Source organism: Orcinus orca, chromosome 15, assembly GCF_937001465.1.
Source record: "Orcinus orca chromosome 15, mOrcOrc1.1, whole genome shotgun sequence".
Lineage (NCBI taxonomy): Eukaryota > Metazoa > Chordata > Mammalia > Artiodactyla > Delphinidae > Orcinus > Orcinus orca.
The window spans coordinates 73,934,632-73,956,920 of NC_064573.1; the positions used below are offsets into that span (position 1 = coordinate 73,934,632).

Consider the following 22,289-nt stretch of genomic DNA (forward strand, 5'->3'; position numbering starts at 1 on the left):
TGACTCCCCCAGTCACTACCCTTCAAGGCATTATCTTAAGAAGCTCTCCTAAGAGGTATCTGCAGACAGAAATAAGTCAAGAATGGTGACCAGCAGCAAAGAAAAATAAGAAGCATCTAAGAAATCAGCTTATTAGAGGTGAAACCAATACTAAATCAGTTCTTGCTTACTTTGTCATAGTCATATTGTGAAGAGCATCTGCTATCAAATCTAAGGTATAGGCAGCGAGCTCCGGGGATATGGACAGTTTCTTTAAATTTATAGTTGTCTCTGACAGGATGGACTGTTTCCACAGTCTTCCCAGCAGCCCATGGAGCAGGAATCTTTAAACCAGTGAGAAACCCTGGCTCTTCCTTCTCTTCCAGCATTCTAAAACCAGACAAAGGGAAAGTGATTGAACTTAACAGCAAGGAAAGGAAAATGTATACACAATAAAATACAAAAGGTTAAGAAATTTTGCTCTAATTTTCCACAACATACAGTATGACAGCACTGTAACCAGAAACATTTTTAACATTCCTGTATCTAAGGTTCTTTTTTCTTTGTTAGACAATATGTTTGCATTTTCCCCCCCTTTTTTCAAGGGGGAATCCCAATTCATATCCAGGAGAAGATCTTGCCAACTCTCATTTAAAATTCCTTGGGGGTAGGGGGTGGGGGGGAAAGATACTCTAAAGGACCTTTAAGATTGGCCACTTTCCAAATCCCACAGGAAGTGTCCTGTAAAGTTTCCTTTGTTTATATCTAAATGTCAATTGTTGAAAAACCCATGAGACTGCATGACTACTTTTACTATAATTTTTACTAAGGTGCCTTCAAAGGTCCTCTTCTCTACTGTCTTTGAACTCTCAAGGACTTCACAGCCCAAGACTGTGGAATACAAACTCTTGTATCCTAAACTTAGCTCTTGTGGATTTCTCTTACTCCCTTTCAGCTCTGCGCTATCCAATGTGGGGGCTACTTCGTCCAATGTGGCCATTTAAGTTGAATCTAAATGAAACACAGTGTAAAATTCAGTTTCTTGTTCACATTGGCCACATAGCAAGTGCTCAGTAACAGCACGTGGCCGTGGCCAACAGCATCGAACAACAAAGATACAAATTTTCATCACCGCACAAAGCTCAACTGGACAGCACGCTGCTCTAGAGAAACTCGAAGTCCTTCCTTTCTGATCAATGTTTTTAAAGACGGCTTTAGTGAGATGTAATTGATATATAATAAGTGGCATATATTTAAAGTGTACAATTTGGTAAGTTTGGCCATATGTTACACCTGTGAAGTTTCCTCCATCCTCTTGGTAATCCAGGTGGTCACTTCTTTGCTTTATTTCACTAGAAATTACTTTGTATTTTCTAGAGCTTTATATAAATAGAATCATACAGTTTGTACTTCTTAGGTGGCTCTGGCTTCTTTCACTCAGCATAAGTATTCTAAGACTCATCTGTGTTGTTGAAAATATCAGTAGTTCATTCCTTTTTATTGCTGAGTAGGATTCCATTGTATGGCTATACCACAGTGTGTTACCCCTTTACTTGTTGATGGACATTTGAGTTGTTTCTTGTTTTGGCCTATTCTAACTAAAGCTGTTAATGAACCTTCACAAAGAATCTGTGCTTTCTTTTCTTTTGTGCACATACCTAGAAGTGGAATAGCTGGGTCATATGGTAGATGTAGGTTTACTTTTTAAAAAACTGTCAAACTGTTTGCCAAAGTCAAACATCTCCATTATTTGTATATGAGAACTTTTCAGTTTTGAACTAATCTCTTGATCTGTGGGGAAATTTGTTCTAACCTGTTCCTATAATCTCCAAAGCAATTCTCTAATTATCTGTAAAATTTTGCCCCTGAAGTCTCCTTCTTTTCCCAGTTAGAAAAATCATTGTTGTAAAAGGAGTACTAGGCTTTCGCCAGAAGAAAACGTGGCAGAGGTTCCTGCAAGGAAGCAGCATCCCTTACCTCTCATCAGGGAACAGCCTGCCCTTCTGGTCTGATGCACCACATGGGGAACAGCCCACCTCAGCAAAAACCGGACACTGGGTTTTGAGCAGCAAAGCCGTCTGAAACACAAAATCATCATGTCCTAAAGTGCTTACTTGTCAGTTGTTGGGATGGTACTACAGCCAAACTCAGAATTCTCACTTAAATCATCTTTTTACAATCCTAGCCTGCTCTCTTTCACTAAGAAATGCTTTGCTACTTAGACCACTTAATATTGTTTTATTTAACACTGGAATGGAATATATCATTTATATTAGTTACCAATATCCAGCAAGGGCTCAGGAGACTAAATATAATGAAAGGATCTCAGCTGCATCGTAGACAGCATTTTTACAGCTGACCGGCAATCAGTATTTGTTAAAAGATTGCAGTAAGTAATTCAGTCAAACAAATTAAATGTTTTCCTTTAATATTTCAGCTTATTTTTATGACACAGTGTTTTTCTTCATTCCACCTTTATTTCGCTTTATTTCCTGCTCCTGAAGAGCAGTTCACTTTGGCACGCCTAGGATCATACCTGACTGGTATAAAGTACCAGCTGCACTAGCTGAGGCATCAGGGCATCGGCCATGGTCAGAGTCTGTAAATTTGGATGCATCAGGGAGGTCAGTAACACAGGAAGAAGGTGACCGAGCATAGTAGCCTTAGTAACTTGTTCCAAGCCTTTTAACCTACGAAAGTTCAAGAAAACACACAGCTTAAGCAGTTCCCAAGCATGTAAAGAAACTATTATCATTCTTATCTGACAAATTCTCTTAAACTGCACCTCCTTAAACTAGCTAAGCACTTACCTTTATAGCAATTCAGTCTACAAATTTCCCACCTACCATGAAGGAGAGGGAGAGAACAGAAATCTAGTAATAGATTTCACCTCCAACCTGTGATTTTGCCCCCCAAAAAGTTTACATGGTGCATTTCACAGCACCTTCGAAGCACTTTATAAATGGGTTCTAAAATGCAAACAGCTACTCTAGTTACCACCTGCCAAGTCTCCTTGCCTCTGGGGCTGCAGGTCACAGTGCTGCACTGAGTCTCTGATAAGGAGCCAGTGAATGGCTACAACACTGACTCAGCTGCCCAGAGCAGCGATACCCACTTCTGACCTAGAGAAACTGGTTCCTGTCGGGGACAGAGGCAGGCAGATTTTTAATCTGCCTTTAAAATCACGTTCTTTTTCTCCCCCCTGGTTTTATTGATATATAACTAACATCACTGTATAAATTTAAGGTGTACAATTAATGATTTGATATATGTGTATATTATGAAATGATCACCTAAAATCACACTCTTAATATCCCAATCCTCTGCTAGAAGAATTAAGGTATATGACTCACCCGAAGAAACATGTGTGTTATGTAAATTCTCTAAAACTGCTTAGGGTACTGGGGCTGGAACCGGAAACAACCCCCACGTCTCCCCAGCTCTCAGACTGTACTTCCTCCCCAGGGCAGATCTGCACCACGTGCCAGCAGTGAACCTTACATGTCCTAACAAGCCCCAGTGCAACACCTTTCTGGATTATATTGTTCTCAGTTCCAACCTGCCCACCTACTCTCTGGGAGTAGGCGAGAAACAGGGACATGGGACAGACAGGGTTACTGGAGGAAAAACACACTGCATGATTGTTTCAGATCAGTATCTCAACACTGAAATCATCAATGAACACAGGATGTAACTCATCTTTGACAACAAACCACAGCAGAAATTTTAATGGGGAGTATGGAGAAAGAGCTTTAATACCAGGAAAGAGACGTTTACCCTATACATAGATTACTCCTGTATTTGGAGAAATAAAATTACCGTAAAATCTTGAGATATCATGTCAGTATCGTCTTTTGCATAGCAGTTAATTATCTGTATCACTAAGTCACTTCTACCTCCCTAAAGTACTTACCATAAGGGAACTAAGTGCACATAGTGCTGAGTTAGATAATTAAAGGAAAGGCCAATTTGGGAGTGTTGATGGTAGAAGACCCAAGTGACAGAGACGATGGTGTCCACCACACCTTGCTACCCTTAGATCGTGGTTGTCAGCCCAGTCCCACCTAAAAGCACCATTAATTGAAAGTTCAACTGTGTTTGGCTTTGAAACACTTGCCATTTCAATCTGTTCTCACAAAGATCCCTCTATATTAAATGAACATTTGATGTTCTCTTCTAAAAGATTTCCCTTTCATAAGCAAATTCTTCTTCCTGAATGGCAGCAGGTCACAGTTCACAACCCATTTCCTCACCTCTGCTCCCGGTCAGCTATGTCACTATTTATGAGGGCAGTTGTGACCTGCTGTAGCATTTCCAACACTTCATCACATCCAGTCAGGATTTGGGTGGCAAGAGCCAAAATACTGACCTTTAGCTCCTAGGTAGAAAATATCATAAAATTATTTTTAAGCTTTGTGATGAATATACACTTACAATGACAACATGAAATGATGTATTTAATGATGCATTTCCAAATTAAATAATGAGGTGGCCAGAATAAGCCCAAAGCAGTAAGTTCCGCTAGGATGGCAAGTAACAATTTGAGTTGGGAGGCTAAGGTCTGGAGTGCTGACAGAAATACGCAGTATTTCACGGGGAGCACACCGAGTCCCCAGGAGAAAAGGCATTTCTCCCATCCCCTCCAGCACAAGAGAGCTCCCGGTGGCCAGCCCAGAAAATGTCCAGGTGGAAGATTGCCTTGGGTGGTATGAGGATAGCTAAAGAGAAAAACAGAACAGTAAAAGGCGCATGTATAGGCGGTGAATAAAATGAGACAAAAACACAACATTCTGAAACAGTACAAGTGACCTTTTTACTTAATGATTTAAAACATTACACTTGAAAAGAGGCAAGTTAAAAAATTCAACTAAAGTAGCAGGCAGTTACAGGCTATTAAACATTAAAAATAACTATTGGAGAGTTCACGGGAGTACAAATACTAAATAATGTGTTAAGAAACACTAGTTAAGATCATAGAAATGTTTAGTTTACAGTTATTTTCTATTAGGGAAAAAAAAAATACAACCAGACTAACCCTTTAGGTGAAATCTATATCTTTTATTTTTCCCAGAATTCCTAGATAAGCCAGCCTACTCTGCCTTTACCAAGAGTATTTCCTTCCATGGGTTAATTAAGAACTTATAACATTTAACCTTTCAAATAAAAAACATTGGTTTTCATTGTTGGAATTTTCTGGAGTCTTTTTGGGGTATTATTTAGATATTTTTATCATTAAGAGAAAAGGAATTCTGAACTGACTAGACGAGAAAAATCATGGCTTAAGTCATACTAATCAATCCTATCGGCCTTCACCTACTGACTACATGCCGGCAGCAGCACATCCAGCTACTGCACAGGCCTCAGCTCTAATCCTCACTGCAGCCTCACAAGGGAGATGTTATGGCCCCTTTTTACTGATTAGGAAACTAAGGCAAGATAAGTTAATAAATAGTGTCAGCAATTTAAATGATTAATTCAGGTATTTCTGCCTGTTTAAAAATTGATTACATAATGAGATAAACCCATAAATATGAACTAGCAGGTATGTAAAATCTCTTATTTATATAGTATATATGCATAAAAGGGGTAAGAAAAGGGCAAACTATAGTGGCTTTTATCTTTAACTATGGCTTCCTTAGTTAATTTTTCAGTGTGTTTTAGTCAACATTTTAAGGAAGAATCAAGTTATTGATTTCTCTAATTCTCCCACAAAGATAAAATTCTGAAGAACAATGCAAACAACAGCCTCAAGCATCTGTCAAAATTATAACAACCACGGCTATAAAAAAAAAAAATCTGTGGATTGCTATAAATTGCCATGTGGGAACAAATTATTGAGTTTACACAGAAGCTAACTTAAAAATAATTATAGAAAATGGAATGAACTATAGGTTCAGAAATTATTCAACATAAGGATTGTGAGAAAATTATCACCTTTTAAAATTATTTGAATCAAGAGAACATAATAAACCAGCCAAAATGTCAAAACTGTTTAAAATGTTATGCTCCCTGATTTATCTATATCTATATACATATATACATATACATACAGATATATATTTATATATAAAACTTTCAGGTGCGTATGAGATCACTTGTAAGTGCCGTATTTTATAGTTCTTAAAAAGAGATGAAAATAAACAAAGGCACAAAAAGACTGACAGGAGCACGTGGATAACACATTATGAGAGTGTCACAAATATGGTAACCACTGTGCAATGACATAAAAATCTATGAAATGAGCGACCTAATATTACCTCGCACAAAAATATAAGCCACATGGTGAAATCTGACGTCATAATACACAGAAATTTAGCCATTTAAGCTGTGCTTTACACACTGGGTAGAAAGCATCGTTAGAATAAAGCTTGGTGTTTACCTGTACCTTCAATGTCTCTCCCTGCAAGGAGTTGTCACTGTCATCATTCTCATCAGGTTTAATCAAAACAGTGTTACTGAGAAGGTGGTTCTGAACTGCCATCAGATAGCGCAGGCAGGAGGATGCAGCCTTTAATACAAATAAGGGCGTTTAAATGACCTAAACCCTACTGAAAGAAGGGCTCATGTAATCCTCATGTTTTTTAAAGATTTCGACAAGGGAAGCAAAAGAGAAAGTACAGAAAACAGACCAAGTTAGTTTCTCAGGTGACTTATTTCCACATGGCTTTTGATACATAATTTGACACATTTACCATAACTTTCTGCCTTCTGCTACATATTTCTCACTAATCACTTCAATACTTGAATTTTTGCCTCTTAATAATTAATTCTTCCTACCCACTCTTCCCCTCACATGCATCTCCATGAGAGAAGACTCTACCCAAACCCTTAAAAGAATCTTTTATTTCTTATCAGTCTCTGTAAAACACTGATGGTTTAGAAAACAATGTTAAATTAAAAATTAATAGAAGGGAAATCCCCACCCAGTATTTTAAACACAATGAAAACATCCAAATTCAGTCTAACAATTTATCGCACCAAGACATTTAAGCAGGAGGAATAAAGTCTTTCGAGAAAGTACTTGAAGTGGATTTGTCTTTTCTACATTTCTAAGACAAGCACAGTCATTCATTGACTTTCATCAATTAAGTCTGTCCTTGCAAAGTATGTGTGTACACACACACTTCAACACAGTAAAATGAAAACAGGGAAACTTGATATAATTTTGCTTTCATTAAACACATTTTTACTTACAGGCACAGTTGAAAGGAGTTTTTGAAAATCATCTTTAGAGACAGTTTGGCACTTGGTGATTAAGATACAGGATTCTCGTACAACAATCTTCAGAATGTAGTGTAAAAGTTCGTCATTTAGTCTTTAAAATGCAGGAAAAATGTAACAATAAGATACTAATGGTTTAATAATAAAAGGATAAAATTTATACAATGGGTACAAGATGACAAATAGAAGATACAAAATTCACTGGTTCTCTAAGTAAACCATCTTACTCAGTGATGATTCTAACAACTAGGTATATTACCTAAATCAAATTTATGGAAACACAATGGTACTTAAGCACCTAGTTCAAGTATTTTATAAATAGCTTGAGAGACACACCTTCTTCCCCTCACCAGCTCGAACCACACCTTCACCCTCTCTCACAGACCAGCAATTTGATGACACCCTCTACCAAGATTTCTTAAATAAGCTCCACCTGTTATTTCTGCTAAGTACCCTTCTTCCAGGCTCAAGTTATTTTACTCATTAAACTGAAATGTGCTATTATCATTTCTTAGGGCAACTGTGGGATTTATTATCTTTCAACTGATCCACAGTTTAGACTTAACACGCCAATTATCATATAGGATATTATAGGAGACTAAAGTTGATCAAACACATTTAACTGTAAATTAATTACTGAGAAAAACACATAGAAAAGGCTAGCAGTGAATAACATGACATCACATCACCTGTAATGATCATCCTCCTCACTGCCAAATCGGTTGTTTTGAAGCTGTTCAGCTAAATTGGTTAGGATCACATCCCGCAGCTGGGAGAGGCCGCTATTTCTCTCTCCTAACACAGAACAAAGCTCCATAAACTACCTTGATAATTACACTTAGAAAACTGATGTTATTTAAAAAAAGTTTTTAAATGAGCAGACTGTCGACAACCTAGGGGCACCAGGCATATGTACTTACACAAACAACAGCAGCAAAAACTATATCACAATCAGTCAGACTTTCTTTAACCAGTACATCCTGATTTAAGTGTAGTTACTGTCTTGACATTTCAGGAAGTGTGATTTCTAATTCCTCAAACTAATATTGCTTATAAATGCAGGGTGTCTTTAACATGGTGAATTTTGTCATTGTCATTGAGTCTAACTTTAAAAGTTGGATTTTAATGTGTGGGGAAAAAACTGGCTTAGAAATCCCAAGAAATCATTATCTTTAATGTTCACTAAACATCTACAGTGAGGTACATTATGCTACACAGTGGGGATAGAAAGAGGTTTATAAAACTTGACAATGCATAGAACATGGTTTCTGCTTTCCATCTAGTTTAAGTGTTGGCATATGTGCATTTTAAAAATAACACTGAGATCAAGCCTCGGTAAATTTAAGAACACTGAAATCATATCAAGCATTTTTTCCAGCCACAACACTATGAGATTAGAAATCAATTACAGGAAAAAAAACTGTAGAAAACACAAACACACGAGGCTAAACAATCTGCTACTAAATAACCAAGAGATCACTGAAGAAATCAAGGAGGAAATCAAAAAATACATAGAAACAAATGACAACAAAAACATGATGACCCAAAACTTATGCGATGCAGCAAAAGCAGTCCTAAGAGGGAAGTTTATAAAATAACGTTGACCAACAGATATGAAGAAAAATAAAATAAAATTCAGTCATTTCCTTAGGGACAAAAAAGGTTGTTTATTCAAGGGTAATTAAAGGATAATTCTCACCTTCTGTTAAGACCAGCTTAAGTAAGTTATTGATTTCAGTTTCACCTGGGTACAAGATATTTAAACCAGAGCTGAAATGACAGAAAAGTCGAAAAGCTTTTAAACACGTTCTAGAAAATCCAAATTCTAAATATTTAAATTTTTATTAAAAGATGCCAGTTTGAGTACAGTTTCACCACTAAGAAAGCAACTGAAACTAAAGTCACTGTTGTGATGTAGTCCAATGACCTCCCTGATAAACAGTATCCCTCTCCTTCTCATATTTGTGAATTACCAAAATGATAACTTATCTGAGGCTAGATGCAGAACTGGTTAAAGAGAATTGAGCTATAAAAAGTCAATGTATGGAAATCCAAAAAAGAGGGGAGATATGTATACGTATAGCTGATTCACTTTGCTGTACAGCAGAAACTAACACAACACTGTAAAGCAACTATACCCCAATAAAAATTAATTAAAAAAAAAAGTCGATGTAGTCAAACCAGCTATATGCAGAATGTGCCAAAAAATCATTTGGGAAGTCAGTGGCAGAGCAAAGACTAGAATCCAGGTCGATCTGCTGCCAAAGCCTGCTTCTTAACCACCTTGCCACACTTTGACCCATATGAGAAGAACATCCAGTTGCAAACCACCAAAATATCTACTTAAAGGGATTTTTTTCTGGTCTTGTTTTAAGATCCGAAAGTGAGATGAGGAGTGTATGTACATGGACAGCCTGAGTCCTCTGGGAGTGGGGCCACAAACTTCTCTCCAGTTAAATTATCCTCTACACATGAGGTCCTGACTGTGGGATGGGGTAAGAGACATCCAGGCAACCAGTCTGAAGGGAAAGTTACAATGCAGTCCAGGAGAAGCCCTCTGCAGAGAGCACTGAGAAAATCAGGTGCTGATTACCTGATGGCAAGGCAGACTTCCTTCTGAATTTCAGGGCAAATTTTATCTTTTGGTGCCATCAACAACTGCCAAAGAAGCAACCCCGACCGTCGAATGATGTCTCGATTCCTTTCAGTTTGTGGGCTGAAGAAAAATTTAAACACCACCTACAGAAACATAAGGGGTATATCTGAAAATGCTAATTCTACTGGGGATAAAATTATCCCTATGAAGAAAGAACACGCTAGTTATCCTTTTATTTTTCATGCTAGTTATTCTTATGAATAAATACCCAGGTGGATTTTTAACGACAATCGCTTCTACTGTGTAATGGTATAATTATAGTAAATATTTTACATATATTAATTGCAATGAGCTATCAGTACATATAGCAATACTCCATTAACTGCAGTGCTATGAATATAATGATAATTCTAATTACAGGATTAGAATGTGGTAAGATGCAAAACAGGAGTGTTATTACACTTTTCTTCTGGTAGAAATTAGCTGACTGAAGCCAAGGTTTGTGTTTCTTTTTCTCTATTTTTTTTATCTCCAAACAGTGTATTTACCTGAAAGACAACGAGAATGCAGCGTATGATACAGGTGTCTCCATTAACCATGGCCTTCTCCATAATGTCACAAATACTGCTAAGATGGTGCGCTTCAATTGGATGCTGCTTGCCCAAGACACTTGTGATTGGAAGATTGGGGTTGGTAGCAAGAAGATTGAGTTGGTGTATGCACATCGCACCAACATGGTGCAATAATTGGTTTATAACCTCATTCGTGGTTATAGCCTCTTCTAGAAGATGAAAAGGAAAGTCAGTGAGGAAAGACATCTCTGGGTGGCCACCAAGGAACATACCTCTGACTTGCAAAAGGTGCACGCACACCAGAAGAGACTATCTTGCCTCCAATCTCTCCCACTACTGCTGGAGAACCCTTTTCCCTGCCACAGAATGCTGGGGTGAAAACACCTGGGAATTTCCATTTTTTTAAAGAGCATAAGTAGCTACCACTTCTTGAGTCCTTTCTATATGCTAGACAATGGGCTGAATGCTTTACATGCTTTACCTTACAATATCATTATCAACTTAGACTATTTTAGCCCTGTTTTGTAGAGGAGTGACTCAAGAATTAGAGAGGTTCAGTAACTCGCCCTAGGTCACACAGCTACTAAGTGGTAGAGCTGGGATTTGAATTCAAGCCATCTCAGCTCAGATCCCATGGTGGTAACTATTCTAGAAAAATCTCTTCATCTTCTATGCCTCCTCTCTGGTAACACCCACCACCCTCTCCAGCCGAGAGATATCTCCTCCCATGGTACCTCAAATATTTTACACATTTTGATCTCATTTAGTTACCACAGCCTAGACAGACATCAGTTCAACCTTGGTTAAAGAGAATTGACAAGCATCCTCTTATATAACAATAAATGCCTCATGATAGTTATAGACATTCAGGGAATGGAGGTGAAAATAATCTAAACAGGCAAAGTACAGGAAAAAAAGATTGTTTTTTCCCTTAAACCAGCTGAAATGAACTGCATAAAAGAAACAAGAAAGTAGGTAACCTTGGAGAGTCAGGCTTGGGTGGGGTGACCTTAGAGCTGCAAAAGGATTGTGGGCACCGTGAGCTATGAGGAAAGGACTCAAGGAAAACCTATCAGAAGGTAAACCCTGCCAAAACTAAACTTTTCAATTGCATATTAACCCTAAGGCCTGGCTGGGTCCCCCTCTCTTCTGTGCCTTTATGAGTCCTTGATCTCACAACAACAGAATTCAGGTTAGTATTGTTTGTCTTCACCGAACACTTTTTGAAAGGTAGCTTTGGGATCTACCCAAATAACTGAGGTCTTTAAATTTCATTCTGAGTTAGATGGGAAGCCAGTGGAGGTGTCTGAGCAGAAGAGTGACAGATCTGACTATGTATATTGTAAAAGACTCTGGCTGCTGTGTGGAGGTTAAGCCTAAGCAGGGTGGAGGAGGGCGACTGCAGGGGAAATAGGAAGACCAGTGAGGGGGCTACTATGATAATCTGGGTGAAGATGATGGCCTAGACTAGAGTTGTAGCAGCAGAGATAGAGGGAAATGGTTAGACTTGGAATACATCTTGAAGATGGGAGCTGACAGGATTTGCTGATGTCCATTTGGATGTGGGGTATTAGAGAAAGAAAGTCAAAGATAACTGTAATTTTTTGGTCTGAGCATATGAAATAATAGTGATCCATACAGTGGAATATGGAGGACTCGGTAGGTGTAGATTTGTAGGGGGGAGATACAGGGAGTTTGTTTTTGACATGTTAAGTTGAAGATGTTAGATATCCAAGTAGAGACAAATACATAGACTGGAGTTGAAGCAAGAGGCTTGGAGATAATAATTAGGGAGTCACAATATATAAATTTCTTCTTTTTTGCTGTTTTACAAGATACAATTTACACATACCATGAAGTTCACCCATTCTAAGTGCACAAAACAATGTTTTTTAGTAAATTTATACAAATACCAAAATCAAGAGTGACAGCAGAGAAATTATTACTGATCCTATAAAAATTAAACTAATTATAATACTAGGAGCAACTTTATGCCAACAAATAAGAAAACTCAGGGCTTCCCTGGTGGTGCAGTGGTTGAGAGTCTGCCTGCCGATGCAGGGGACACAGGTTCGTGCCCCAGTCTGGGAAGATCCCACATGCCGCGGAGCGGCTGGGCCCGTGAGCCATGGCCACTGAGCCTGCCCGTCTGGAGCCTGTGCTCGGCAACGGGAGAGGCTGCGGCAGTGAGAGGCCCGCGTACCGCAAAATAAAAAAGAAAAAAAAAAAAAGAAAAAAAAAGAAAAAAAAGAAAACTTAGATAAAATGCACAAATTTCTAGAAAGACACAACTACCAAGACAAACACAAGAAGAAACAGAAAATCTAATAGATAATTCCAAAGTCTCAAAGTATCACCTCCTCCAAAATATTAATTACTGTGGTAATTAACATATGTCTCTGATGTTTTTCCTTCCAGGAGGTGGAGCTTAATTCCCCTTCCCATGAGTGTGGGCTTAATGTCTTGCTTCTAACAAATTGAATATGGAAGGGGAAGAAGCTTTCTTCACTCTGCAGTGAAGAAAGCTGGCATTTAAACCAAGTGATCAATTTTAATATCACTAGTAATAAGTCATGTTGCTATCATGTACCCTGTGATATGATGTAAGGAGAAAAGCACTTCACCTCTGTGGTATTCTTCCCCCAAATCTATAACCTCAGTTTTAAAGGAGGAAACAACAGATGACCGCAAACTGAGGGAAATTCTACAAAATATCTGACTGGTATTCCTTAAAAGTGTCTTCTTCTATTCTTCAGATAGGATAACTCTATCCATCTATATCCAAGTTTGCTGATTATTTCTCCCACCATCTCAAATCTGCTATAGAGCTACTCCCGTGATTTTTTCTCTTCAGTCATTGAACTTTTCAAATCCAGAATTTCCAACTGGTTCTTTTGTCTTTTTTTTGTTTTTTAAATAAATTCTGTGTTGAAATTCTCTGTTTAATCATGGTCATCATACTTTTCTTTAATCTTTTAAACATGGTTTCCTTTAGTTCTTTGAATTTACTTCTAAAGGCTGCTTTGGAGTCTTCATCTGCTAAGTCTAATATCTGAGTTTTGCCTGCAGTGTTTAGCTACTGATTTCTCCTCCGCTCACTTTGTTTTCTTAAATTCTTATTTCTATTTTCGTTTTTACTTTCTTTCATTTGTTTATTTTTATTATTGTCATTTTTATTTTTAAGCCTGCCTTCCTAGTGGTTACCTCGTCTGAGTCAGAGGTTGTGCTCAAACACCCTGAGCCAGTAATACTTCCACCCTGGATGGAGCCACGTTTTCTGGGAGAAGCACATCAAAGTTTAGGCAGTTTTAAACTATTCTGTGCTTTTCACCTTCTGTGGGCCCTCTCAAATCTCTGCATGTGTATGCAGGCTCATTTTCAGCCAGGCTTGTGTGAACAGCTTGGGCCTTCTCTGGCTTCTTCTCTGCAGATGTTTGGGGAGCTTACGAAGGCCCTTTGTAGCTTTCTCACTACCCACATCTCACTAGTAAATTTCTGGCTAGTTTGCTGGTTCGATGCTTGCCCTAACCAGGACCACAACCTCAGGCTAGCTAAGCCACTGGTTGTTGCTGTTTGTTTGCCACCAAGACCACTACTGTTATGGACATTGCTGCTGTGTGTGAGTTTTTTTCCATGCTCTGCTCCAAATCAGTCAGCCCCTTCTGGCAGCCAAGCTGCTGGCTTCCATGATCTGCCCCACCCTGATGGAATTACTGCACTGACTGAGCTTAAGGTAGGGGACAGGAGTGTCCGCAGCTAAGAACATCACAGACTTCTACTGTTCTTAGCCAAAGTTCAGTGGGGGTTTTTTTTATGAATACCGCATCTCAATTTGGTATATGCCTTTGGTCAACTTCCAGAGCCTAGAAATAGTTAATTTTTTTTTAGTTGGCATTTTAATTTTATAGAAATAGTTATTTTTGGTAATTCAGTCCACTTTATCATTGCTTTATCAGGAGAGGATTTGCTGAGCTACTCACTACACCATATATACCACTATAGTTGACTTTGAAGTCAAAAGATTTTACGTTAATATTAACTTATATTAAGAATCTTAATATTAAGAAATATAAAGGTCCTTTACCAGATAGTCTACCAAAATTGTAAGTCTGTGTATAAGTAAGTTGTTATTAATGCAAAATATTATAACAGCATACATAATCCCACACCAAGTACAAATAAAGAATGAACTTCTGTCCCAAAGTTCTGACAATTTCAGAAGGGACATAACAATTTTCCTTTAAAAAAGTCTGTGGACCACCTCAAAAGCTCTATTTATTTACACACTTATTTACTTAATCATAAACCCATCAGATAATAAGAATTCTAGGTTTCTAAATTCAAAGAGGGAAGGCTGTTGACACATTTTGCTGCTTGGGCTATGTTGCCACTTACTAATGCTGCTGTACTCTCTCCTATTTCATGGGGGAAAAATCTCTTCCTGTAGGACTATGAGTGCACCTTACCTTTGGGCTCAGTGATGATATGGCTGACTCCAAGTCTCTGACAGACGTAATGGAAGGCCTGATTCCCAGGATTACACCATTGATCGATATAGTCATTCGAGCATGTCCATAGCATGTTGTTCACTGTATCGTAACAGGCACCTGCAAAAAGAACATCCTTTATTCAACTATCATACCATTGACTGCTTGATACATACTTCTCATAGCAGTGCTAAAGAATGAAAGGGCAAGGATTCTCCCCAGTGCTGGCAAGCCACATCCCACATCCCCCCAATGCTGACAAAGCATTAGATTGGGGCTCAGTAGGAAGGCAGGATTCAATGTCTACTCGGCTTAACTCATATGTGAGAATGGAATAAGCCTCATGGAATAGAAAGTTTTTAGTAACTGACTTACATGTGACCTTTTTAATTCCAAAAAGGATTTAAGTGGCTTACAGTAAAACCCAGGTACAACAGGACTAATTAACATTAACACACAGTAAAAGCCTTAGTAACTGAGCCCAAAACTTAGATATGAGCTCCCTAGGTGCCAAGGCAAAGAGAAAATCCAATGCGCTAACATAATGCTCATTTTCTAACAATAAGAAGTATACTAATCCCTCAAGGAAAATAAACCTTTTTAATGGCATAAACTTTAAGAAGAATTTGTTATAGACAACATTACACAACCTAATGGACAGTATCATCAATAGTAATTTATGCAGAGGAATTTCACATATGACAATTTCTTATACTAATCCTCACAATTAAAGAGGAGCATAAAAAAATTCTTTCAAGGAAACTAGAATACGATAGAGAATTAGCAAGAGTTTTTAAGAGAAATTGCTTAAATTTTGAATTTTCCAAGGAAAATAAATGTGGGCATTTATTTCTTACCCAATCCTGGTACAAGAGCACCACGCCCCAATGAGCTTCCAGCAGCATCTATGAGATCGGCACGACTTGTGAATTGACCATCCGAAATATTATACACCAAGCTAGAAGCTAGGACTTCAGAAACAAATATTAAGCTGTTTAATAAGCCTTAAGATGATGGTTAGCTTAAACTTTAGCCTCTTAACAAGACTTTATAAAAATCACATCTTGGGCTTCCCTGGTGGCACAGTGGTTGGGAGTCCGCCTGCAGATGCAGGGGACGCGGGTTCGTGCCCCGGGCCGGGAGGATCCCACGTGCCGTGGAGCGGCTGCGCCCGTGGGCCATGGCTGCTGGGCCTGCGCGTCCGGAGCCTGCTGTTCCACAACGGGAGAGGCCACAGCGGTGAGAGGCCCGCAAAAAAAAAAAAAAAAAAATCACATCTTTTTTGGTTGTCTACCAGTGGTAACAATGAGGAGACAAAAGACACACATTAAGACCACAAAAAGAAAACTGTCATAAAGCCTTTTCCAATACGGTAAACCATATTTTTGAAAGTGTTTTTAAAATGGCAACTTTTACATACAGGTTTTTTTCAAGATAGATTGTCAAAAGGGTAATTGCAAACGGGGTTATGATTATTAACATCACAAGGTAACAATATTTACAAGAAATATTTACAATATTTACATATATTTGGTGCTCAAAACAGGTTAGTGGATGTTTAGTTGCTATCCTTCCAAGCCCTGGCTCTAAAACCTGGAAACACTTCAGCCTTTTCCCTTAACACAGGGAAGTGTAGTGATGACAAGCATGAGCTTTAGGATTCTGAATTTGAATTCCAGCTCTACCACTTCTGTGTGACCCTGGGAAATTTACCGAACCTCTCAGTTTCCCCATGTGTAAAGTGGAGATAATAAAAGTTACCTACTTTATACAGTTATTGTGAAGATTAAATGAGTTTAAATATATCAAGGATCTGCTTTTTTTTTTTTTTTCCTGAGAAGGTTTTATCGTGGCTGCTGCTTTCCTCATGGCGGCCAGGACACTCCTCAGCTCCTCTTGCTTCCTCTTGGCACAGATGTATGTCCCCACCCTTTTCTGGATGAACTTGAGGGCCTGCTTGTTCTTGGAGACCCTGGCATGCTACTCCATGGCATGCAGCTCCTAAGGGGCAAAGCCACACACCTTTTGGATCACATCTTGCAGGGCTGTGCCTCAGCTTGCTCATGTTCTTGGTCACCTGGTGGCCCTTGTTGAGGCCCACGGCCATGGGGCAGCAAGAAGCCATGGCGGCTGCTCTTCAATGGCTGCCATGGCAGAAGGGCCTAGCTGCTATTATTGATATAACTTTCTTCCCCACTTTCCAACAGAAAATTCTAGCACTGTCTCTCAAGTTCCTTTTTCTTATTCCCATCACCCTAGTAATCTGGATTCTCATCACGTCTGACTTGAGCTATAATCTAAACTGTACTCTTTGTTTCTTTTCTATTGTTCTGTCCTGCACACCAACAAAATGGTCTTCTCCAAATCTCTTTTTCATTGTATTTACCATGCATATGCCTTTCCCCTATGTGGCCACTTATATGAATAATAGCCATTTTTCATGACTTAAACTCAAAACTTCATGAAGTCTCTCCCCTCTACCCCACTCAACAATGACCCTTTCTTCCTCTGATTCTGCAGCACTTACATCTGCTCCCCATGGTTCAGGCAGTGATACAGCATTGTATATCATTTTCTAGTTGTTTCACACACCTGCATCATTTCTCCCAACCAGACTATGAGCTCCTCAAGGCAAGCACCACTTTTCCCACTCACTGAGTAGCCACCACAGTGATCAATGTGGAACAGGACATAGAAAAAATTTAAGCATTTATTTATTTGTTGGTCTAAAATAGAATCACTGGGTAAGCTATATCCTCATGAAAAAAATGGCACCGTGAAGGCCTGTTTTAATCAAATGGGGCTAATCTCAGGTGAGTGGAAAAAACCATGCCAAAAAGACTAAAAAAGAGTTTCAGATGATTAATGGTGAATAAAAAGACAAATAACCCAATTTTAAAATGGACAAAGGATTTGAATAGGTATTTCTCCAAAGAACATATACAAATGGCCAATCAGCACAAGAAAAGATGTTCAACATCATTAGTTGTTAGGGAAATGCAAATCAAAACCACAATGAGATACCACTTCATACCCACTATGGAGTACAGCTATTAAAAAAAAAAAAGAAAAAGAACAAATGTCAGAGAGGATGTGGAAAAATTGGAGCCATTGATAATGAGACTCTAAAATGGTACAGCCGTTCTGGAAAACAGTTTAGCAGTCCCTCCGAAGCTTAAACATACAGGTACCACATGACCCAGAATTCTACTCCTACACATATACCCAAGAGAAATGACAACATGTCTACGCAAAAACTTGTACATGAATGTTTATAGCAGCATTATTCAAAACAGTCAAAAAGCAGAAACAACTCAAATGTCAATGGATTATATTCATACAATCAAGTATGATTTGGCCATAAAAAGAAATGAAGTAATGATTTGTGCTACAACATGGGTGAACCTTGGAAACATTACGCTTAAAAAAAAAAAAAAAAGCCAGTCACAAAAGCACATATATTGTATAATTCCATATATTTGAAAAGTCCAGAATAGGTAAATCCATAGAGTCAGAAAGTAGATTGGTGGATGCCAGGGGGTGGGGAAAGGGGGAGATAAAGGGACTGACTGCTAATGGGTATGGGGTATCTTTTTAGAGTGATGGAAATGTTCTAGAATTAGATTGTGGTGATGGCTGGACAACTCTGAATATATTAAAAACCACTGAACTGTATACTTTAAAGGGGAAAATTTTATGGTATGTAAGTTATAACTCAATAAAGCTGTTTTTTGTTTTTGAAGTGAATAGTAAATTTACATCATTTACCCGAGGGCTAAAGGAGGCATCCTGGTCACATATTAGAGAAAACAGGCTGTTGAGAAAAAGTCTAAGCCATTTGATTCTAAAAGCAAAAAAGAAGACTTCCCTGGTGGCGCAGTGGTTAAGACTCTGCGCTCCCAATGCAGGGGGCCCAGGTTCCATCCCTGGTCAGGGAACTAGATGCTGTATGCATGTCGCAACTAAGAATTCGCATGCCACAACTAAGGAGCTGACGAGCTGCAACTCAGAAGCCTGCGAGCACAACTAAGGAGCCCGCCTGCTGCAACTAAGGACCCTACGTGTCGCAACTAAGAAGCCAGCGAGCCGCAACTAAGGAGCCCACTGGCTGCAACTAAGGGTCCTGCTGGCCGCAACTAAGGAGCCAGCCAGCGGCAACTAAGGAGCCTGCAAGCTGCAACTAAGGAGCACGCCTGCTGCAACCAAGACCTGGTGCAACCAAATAAAGAAAATAAATATTTAAATGAATTTTTGAAAAGTAAAGACAAAAGAGTTTTGGAGTTGTTATGAGTATCTAAATCCCAAACACGTGCCCTACTTGAAATGGCCTAAAGGTTAAGTTGATACTAGATAAATGGTTTTATTTAAGCTGTTGAGGTTAAATTTATATCTGCAGGTTAAAGTTTGGGTAAGAAATGCTTTTTTAAACATCTAAATGTGAAATATAATCCTTCAATGGAATTATGGGGAGGGGGAAGGGTAAGCTGTGACAAAGCGAGAGAGAGGCATGGACTTATATACACTACCAAACGTAAAATAGATAGCTAGTGGGAAGCAGCCGCATAGCACAGGGAGATCAGCTCGGTGCTTTGTGACCACCTAGAGGGGTGGGATAGGGAGGGTGGGAGGGAGGGAGACGCAAGAGGGAAGAGATATGGGAACATATGTATATGTATAACTGATTCACTTTGTTATAAAGCAGAAACTAACATACCATTGTAAAGCAATTATACTCCAATAAAGATGTTAAAAAAAAAAAAGCAAATTATTTTTAAAAGACAGAATATGAAATTTTGGAAAATGAAAATAAGTAAACTGATTTTAAAACATTTTAATTTTATGTGCCTAAACAAACTTTAAGGAAAAAAGGAATGTTAAAAAAAAGGTGTTACCATATATAAAAGGAATATTTGGGGTTTGTTTTTGTTTTTAGAAATACTCTAACATACTTTATTGCATATGATCACCAAACAATGATGTGAGATACTATTAGCCTTTTATTTTTTCAGATGGGAAAACTGAGGCTCAGAGGGGTTAAATGATGTCCCTAAGGTAAGAAAGACAGAAAATGGCAATGTAAAAGGAACATTTTTTTATTCTATATTATTTTCTCTTTTTTTTAATTGATTTATTTTTATTTTATTTATTTATTTTTTTTTTGGCTGACTTGGATCTTTGCTACTGCCCAAGGGCTCTTCTCTGGTTGCGGAGAGCAGGGGCTACTCTTCATTGCAGTGTGAAGCCTTCTCATTGTGGTGGCTTCTCTTGTTATAAAGCATGGGCTCTAGGCACATGGGCTTCAGTAGTTGTGGCACACAGGCTCAGTAGTTGTGGCTCACAGGCTCTAGAGCACAGGCTCAGTAGTTGTGGCGCACGGGCTTAGGTGCTCCGTGGCATGTAGGATCTTCCCAGACCAGGGTTTGAACCTGTGTCCCCTACATTGGCAGGCGGATTCTTAACCACTGCACCACCAGGGAAGCCCTATATTATTTTCAATTTAACTATTTGTCCACTCTGAAGCCAAAATCACATTGCTTTAATTACTATAGTATGCCTCCCTCTTTCATAAAAATATATGTACACTTATATCCCCATATCCCCTCCCTCTTGCGTCTCCCTCCCACCCTCCCTATCCCACCCCTCTAGGTGGTCACAAAGCACCGAGCTGATCTCCCTGTGCTATGCGGCGGCATACGTATAGCTGATTCACTCTGTTATACAGCAGAAACTAACACAACATTGTAAAGCAATTATACTCCAATAAAGATGTTAAAAATAAAGAAATACATAAAAAATATATACATGTACACTTAACAGTAATGAATTTTTGCATATATTATTTTGTATCATATACATTTTTATGTGTCCTAAAATGGAGGTATTTCACAGACGTATTTTCATAGCTCTCCAGTGGGTAGAGTTCTTGCAGTGTCAGTAAATAAAGTGGCAACAGATTATTTCCTAAAATCTTCCTGACCTCATTATTATTTCTAGTAATTTTACAGGACAATAGTTTTCAGAAGTGTACTATTATACCACTTTCAAAAATTCTATTTTTAATTCCTCCTAGCCTATAACTATACTGATAAGGTTTTTTGTTGTTATCAAAGAGCATCTGTAATCAGAGCAAGTGTAAAATCACTATTAGGAAAAACCTTAAATTTCAAAGTTAGGGACAAATTGGGAAAAGAGCCACAAATAAAGTTCACTTACTTTTTAAAGATGACAAACCACTTGTTCCACCAAAAAGAGACCGGGTAGCAGAGCTGCCTGATCCCCCTGGAGGTGGGACCAGCATCACCAAGTATGTACCACAGGTGTAAATGGGCGTCTTCCGAAGCATTTTTAGAGGAAGGCCACAGCTAGTATTTGCTGGTAAAAAGGAATGAAAATGGTGAGCAGAAATAGTTGACACACAGATTAATTTGACTACCAAGCCAAATTAGAGTATAACAAAGGGGCCCCCAATTCTAACAATAATACACTCAGACTCAAAATACAGAGCAAGAAATAATAAGCTAAGGGCAAAATAATGATCTTCTGTCTCCACAGCCTGGTCCCAAGCCTCCTGGTTACATGACCTGAACATTTCTCAAAGGTGTTCCCAGTATTCAATATGTCCTTATGTCTTTTAAAAATCTTTCAATGGACTTGAGGACACGGGGAGGGGGAAGGGTAAGCTGGAACAAAGTGAGAGAGTGGTATGGACATATATACACCACCAAGCGTAAAATCGATAGCTAGTGGGAAGCAGCACATAGCACAGGGAGATCAGCTCGGTGCTTTGTGACCACCTAGAGGGGTGGGAGGGAGACGCAAGAAGGAAGAGATATGGGGATATATGTATATGTATGGCTGATTCACTTTGTTATAACGCAGAAACTAACACACCATTGTAGAGCAATTATACTCCAATAAAGATGTTAAAATAAATAAATAAATAAATAACATAAAGATCTTTCAAAAGAATGAACCCTCACATGGACTAAATCTCAAAATAAAAGAAGAATCCTACTGTTTATGTTTCCCCCTAGGAAACTGTGCTCCAGTAGAGATCTTTTCATTTTATATAGAACAAATTATTAACAGGTTTGTGATATTAAATTTATTATAAACAGCTCTGAACATGGAATCTACTAGAAATTTCAACCCATAACTAGTTAATAAAAGCTTTCACAATGTCTATCACAAAATAACTTTATGTCCACAGAATTTATAACCCATGATGTATTTTCTTTTTTTTAGGGTCAGTGACATAAACTATCATTAGGAAAATAATTATTGTATCTAATCAAGAGGTATAAAATGTACTTTAATTTCCCTTACTCACTGGCAGATCTGAAAATGTAGGGTGAATTTAACATTTTCTATATATTAGTCCAGTGAAGATTGACGATGGCAACAGAAAGAGTGCTTTACCTAGGAAGCTGTCAA

The 22,289-nt window shown here is 38.5% G+C and overlaps 1 protein-coding gene and 1 pseudogene across 10 annotated transcripts in view; both read right to left on the reverse strand.

Annotated features, from left to right (window-relative positions):
- The window catches only part of HECTD4 (HECT domain E3 ubiquitin protein ligase 4), a 197,348-nt gene that overhangs the window by 93,504 nt on the left and 81,555 nt on the right, over nucleotides 1-22,289 (reverse strand). For 8 of the 10 annotated variants that reach the window (XM_033408588.2, XM_033408589.2, XM_033408586.2 and 5 more), the window contains 13 exons: nucleotides 21,069-21,227; nucleotides 15,713-15,826; nucleotides 14,835-14,975; nucleotides 10,345-10,577; nucleotides 9,794-9,939; nucleotides 8,900-8,970; nucleotides 7,890-7,995; nucleotides 7,174-7,294; nucleotides 6,359-6,487; nucleotides 4,233-4,357; nucleotides 2,516-2,669; nucleotides 1,957-2,057; nucleotides 171-369 (listed from right to left, as the gene is read on the reverse strand). In XM_033408588.2, coding sequence (XP_033264479.1) covers nucleotides 171-369; nucleotides 1,957-2,057; nucleotides 2,516-2,669; nucleotides 4,233-4,357; nucleotides 6,359-6,487; nucleotides 7,174-7,294; nucleotides 7,890-7,995; nucleotides 8,900-8,970; nucleotides 9,794-9,939; nucleotides 10,345-10,577; nucleotides 14,835-14,975; nucleotides 15,713-15,826; nucleotides 21,069-21,227 — 1,799 coding nt within the window. The remainder of the gene's footprint in view (nucleotides 1-170; nucleotides 370-1,956; nucleotides 2,058-2,515; nucleotides 2,670-4,232; nucleotides 4,358-6,358; nucleotides 6,488-7,173; nucleotides 7,295-7,889; nucleotides 7,996-8,899; nucleotides 8,971-9,793; nucleotides 9,940-10,344; nucleotides 10,578-14,834; nucleotides 14,976-15,712; nucleotides 15,827-21,068; nucleotides 21,228-22,289) is intronic. The other 2 variants (XM_012537331.3, XM_033408587.2) reach the window with 1 other exon arrangement.
- LOC105748615 (60S ribosomal protein L36-like) lies at nucleotides 16,617-17,831 on the reverse strand (annotated as a pseudogene).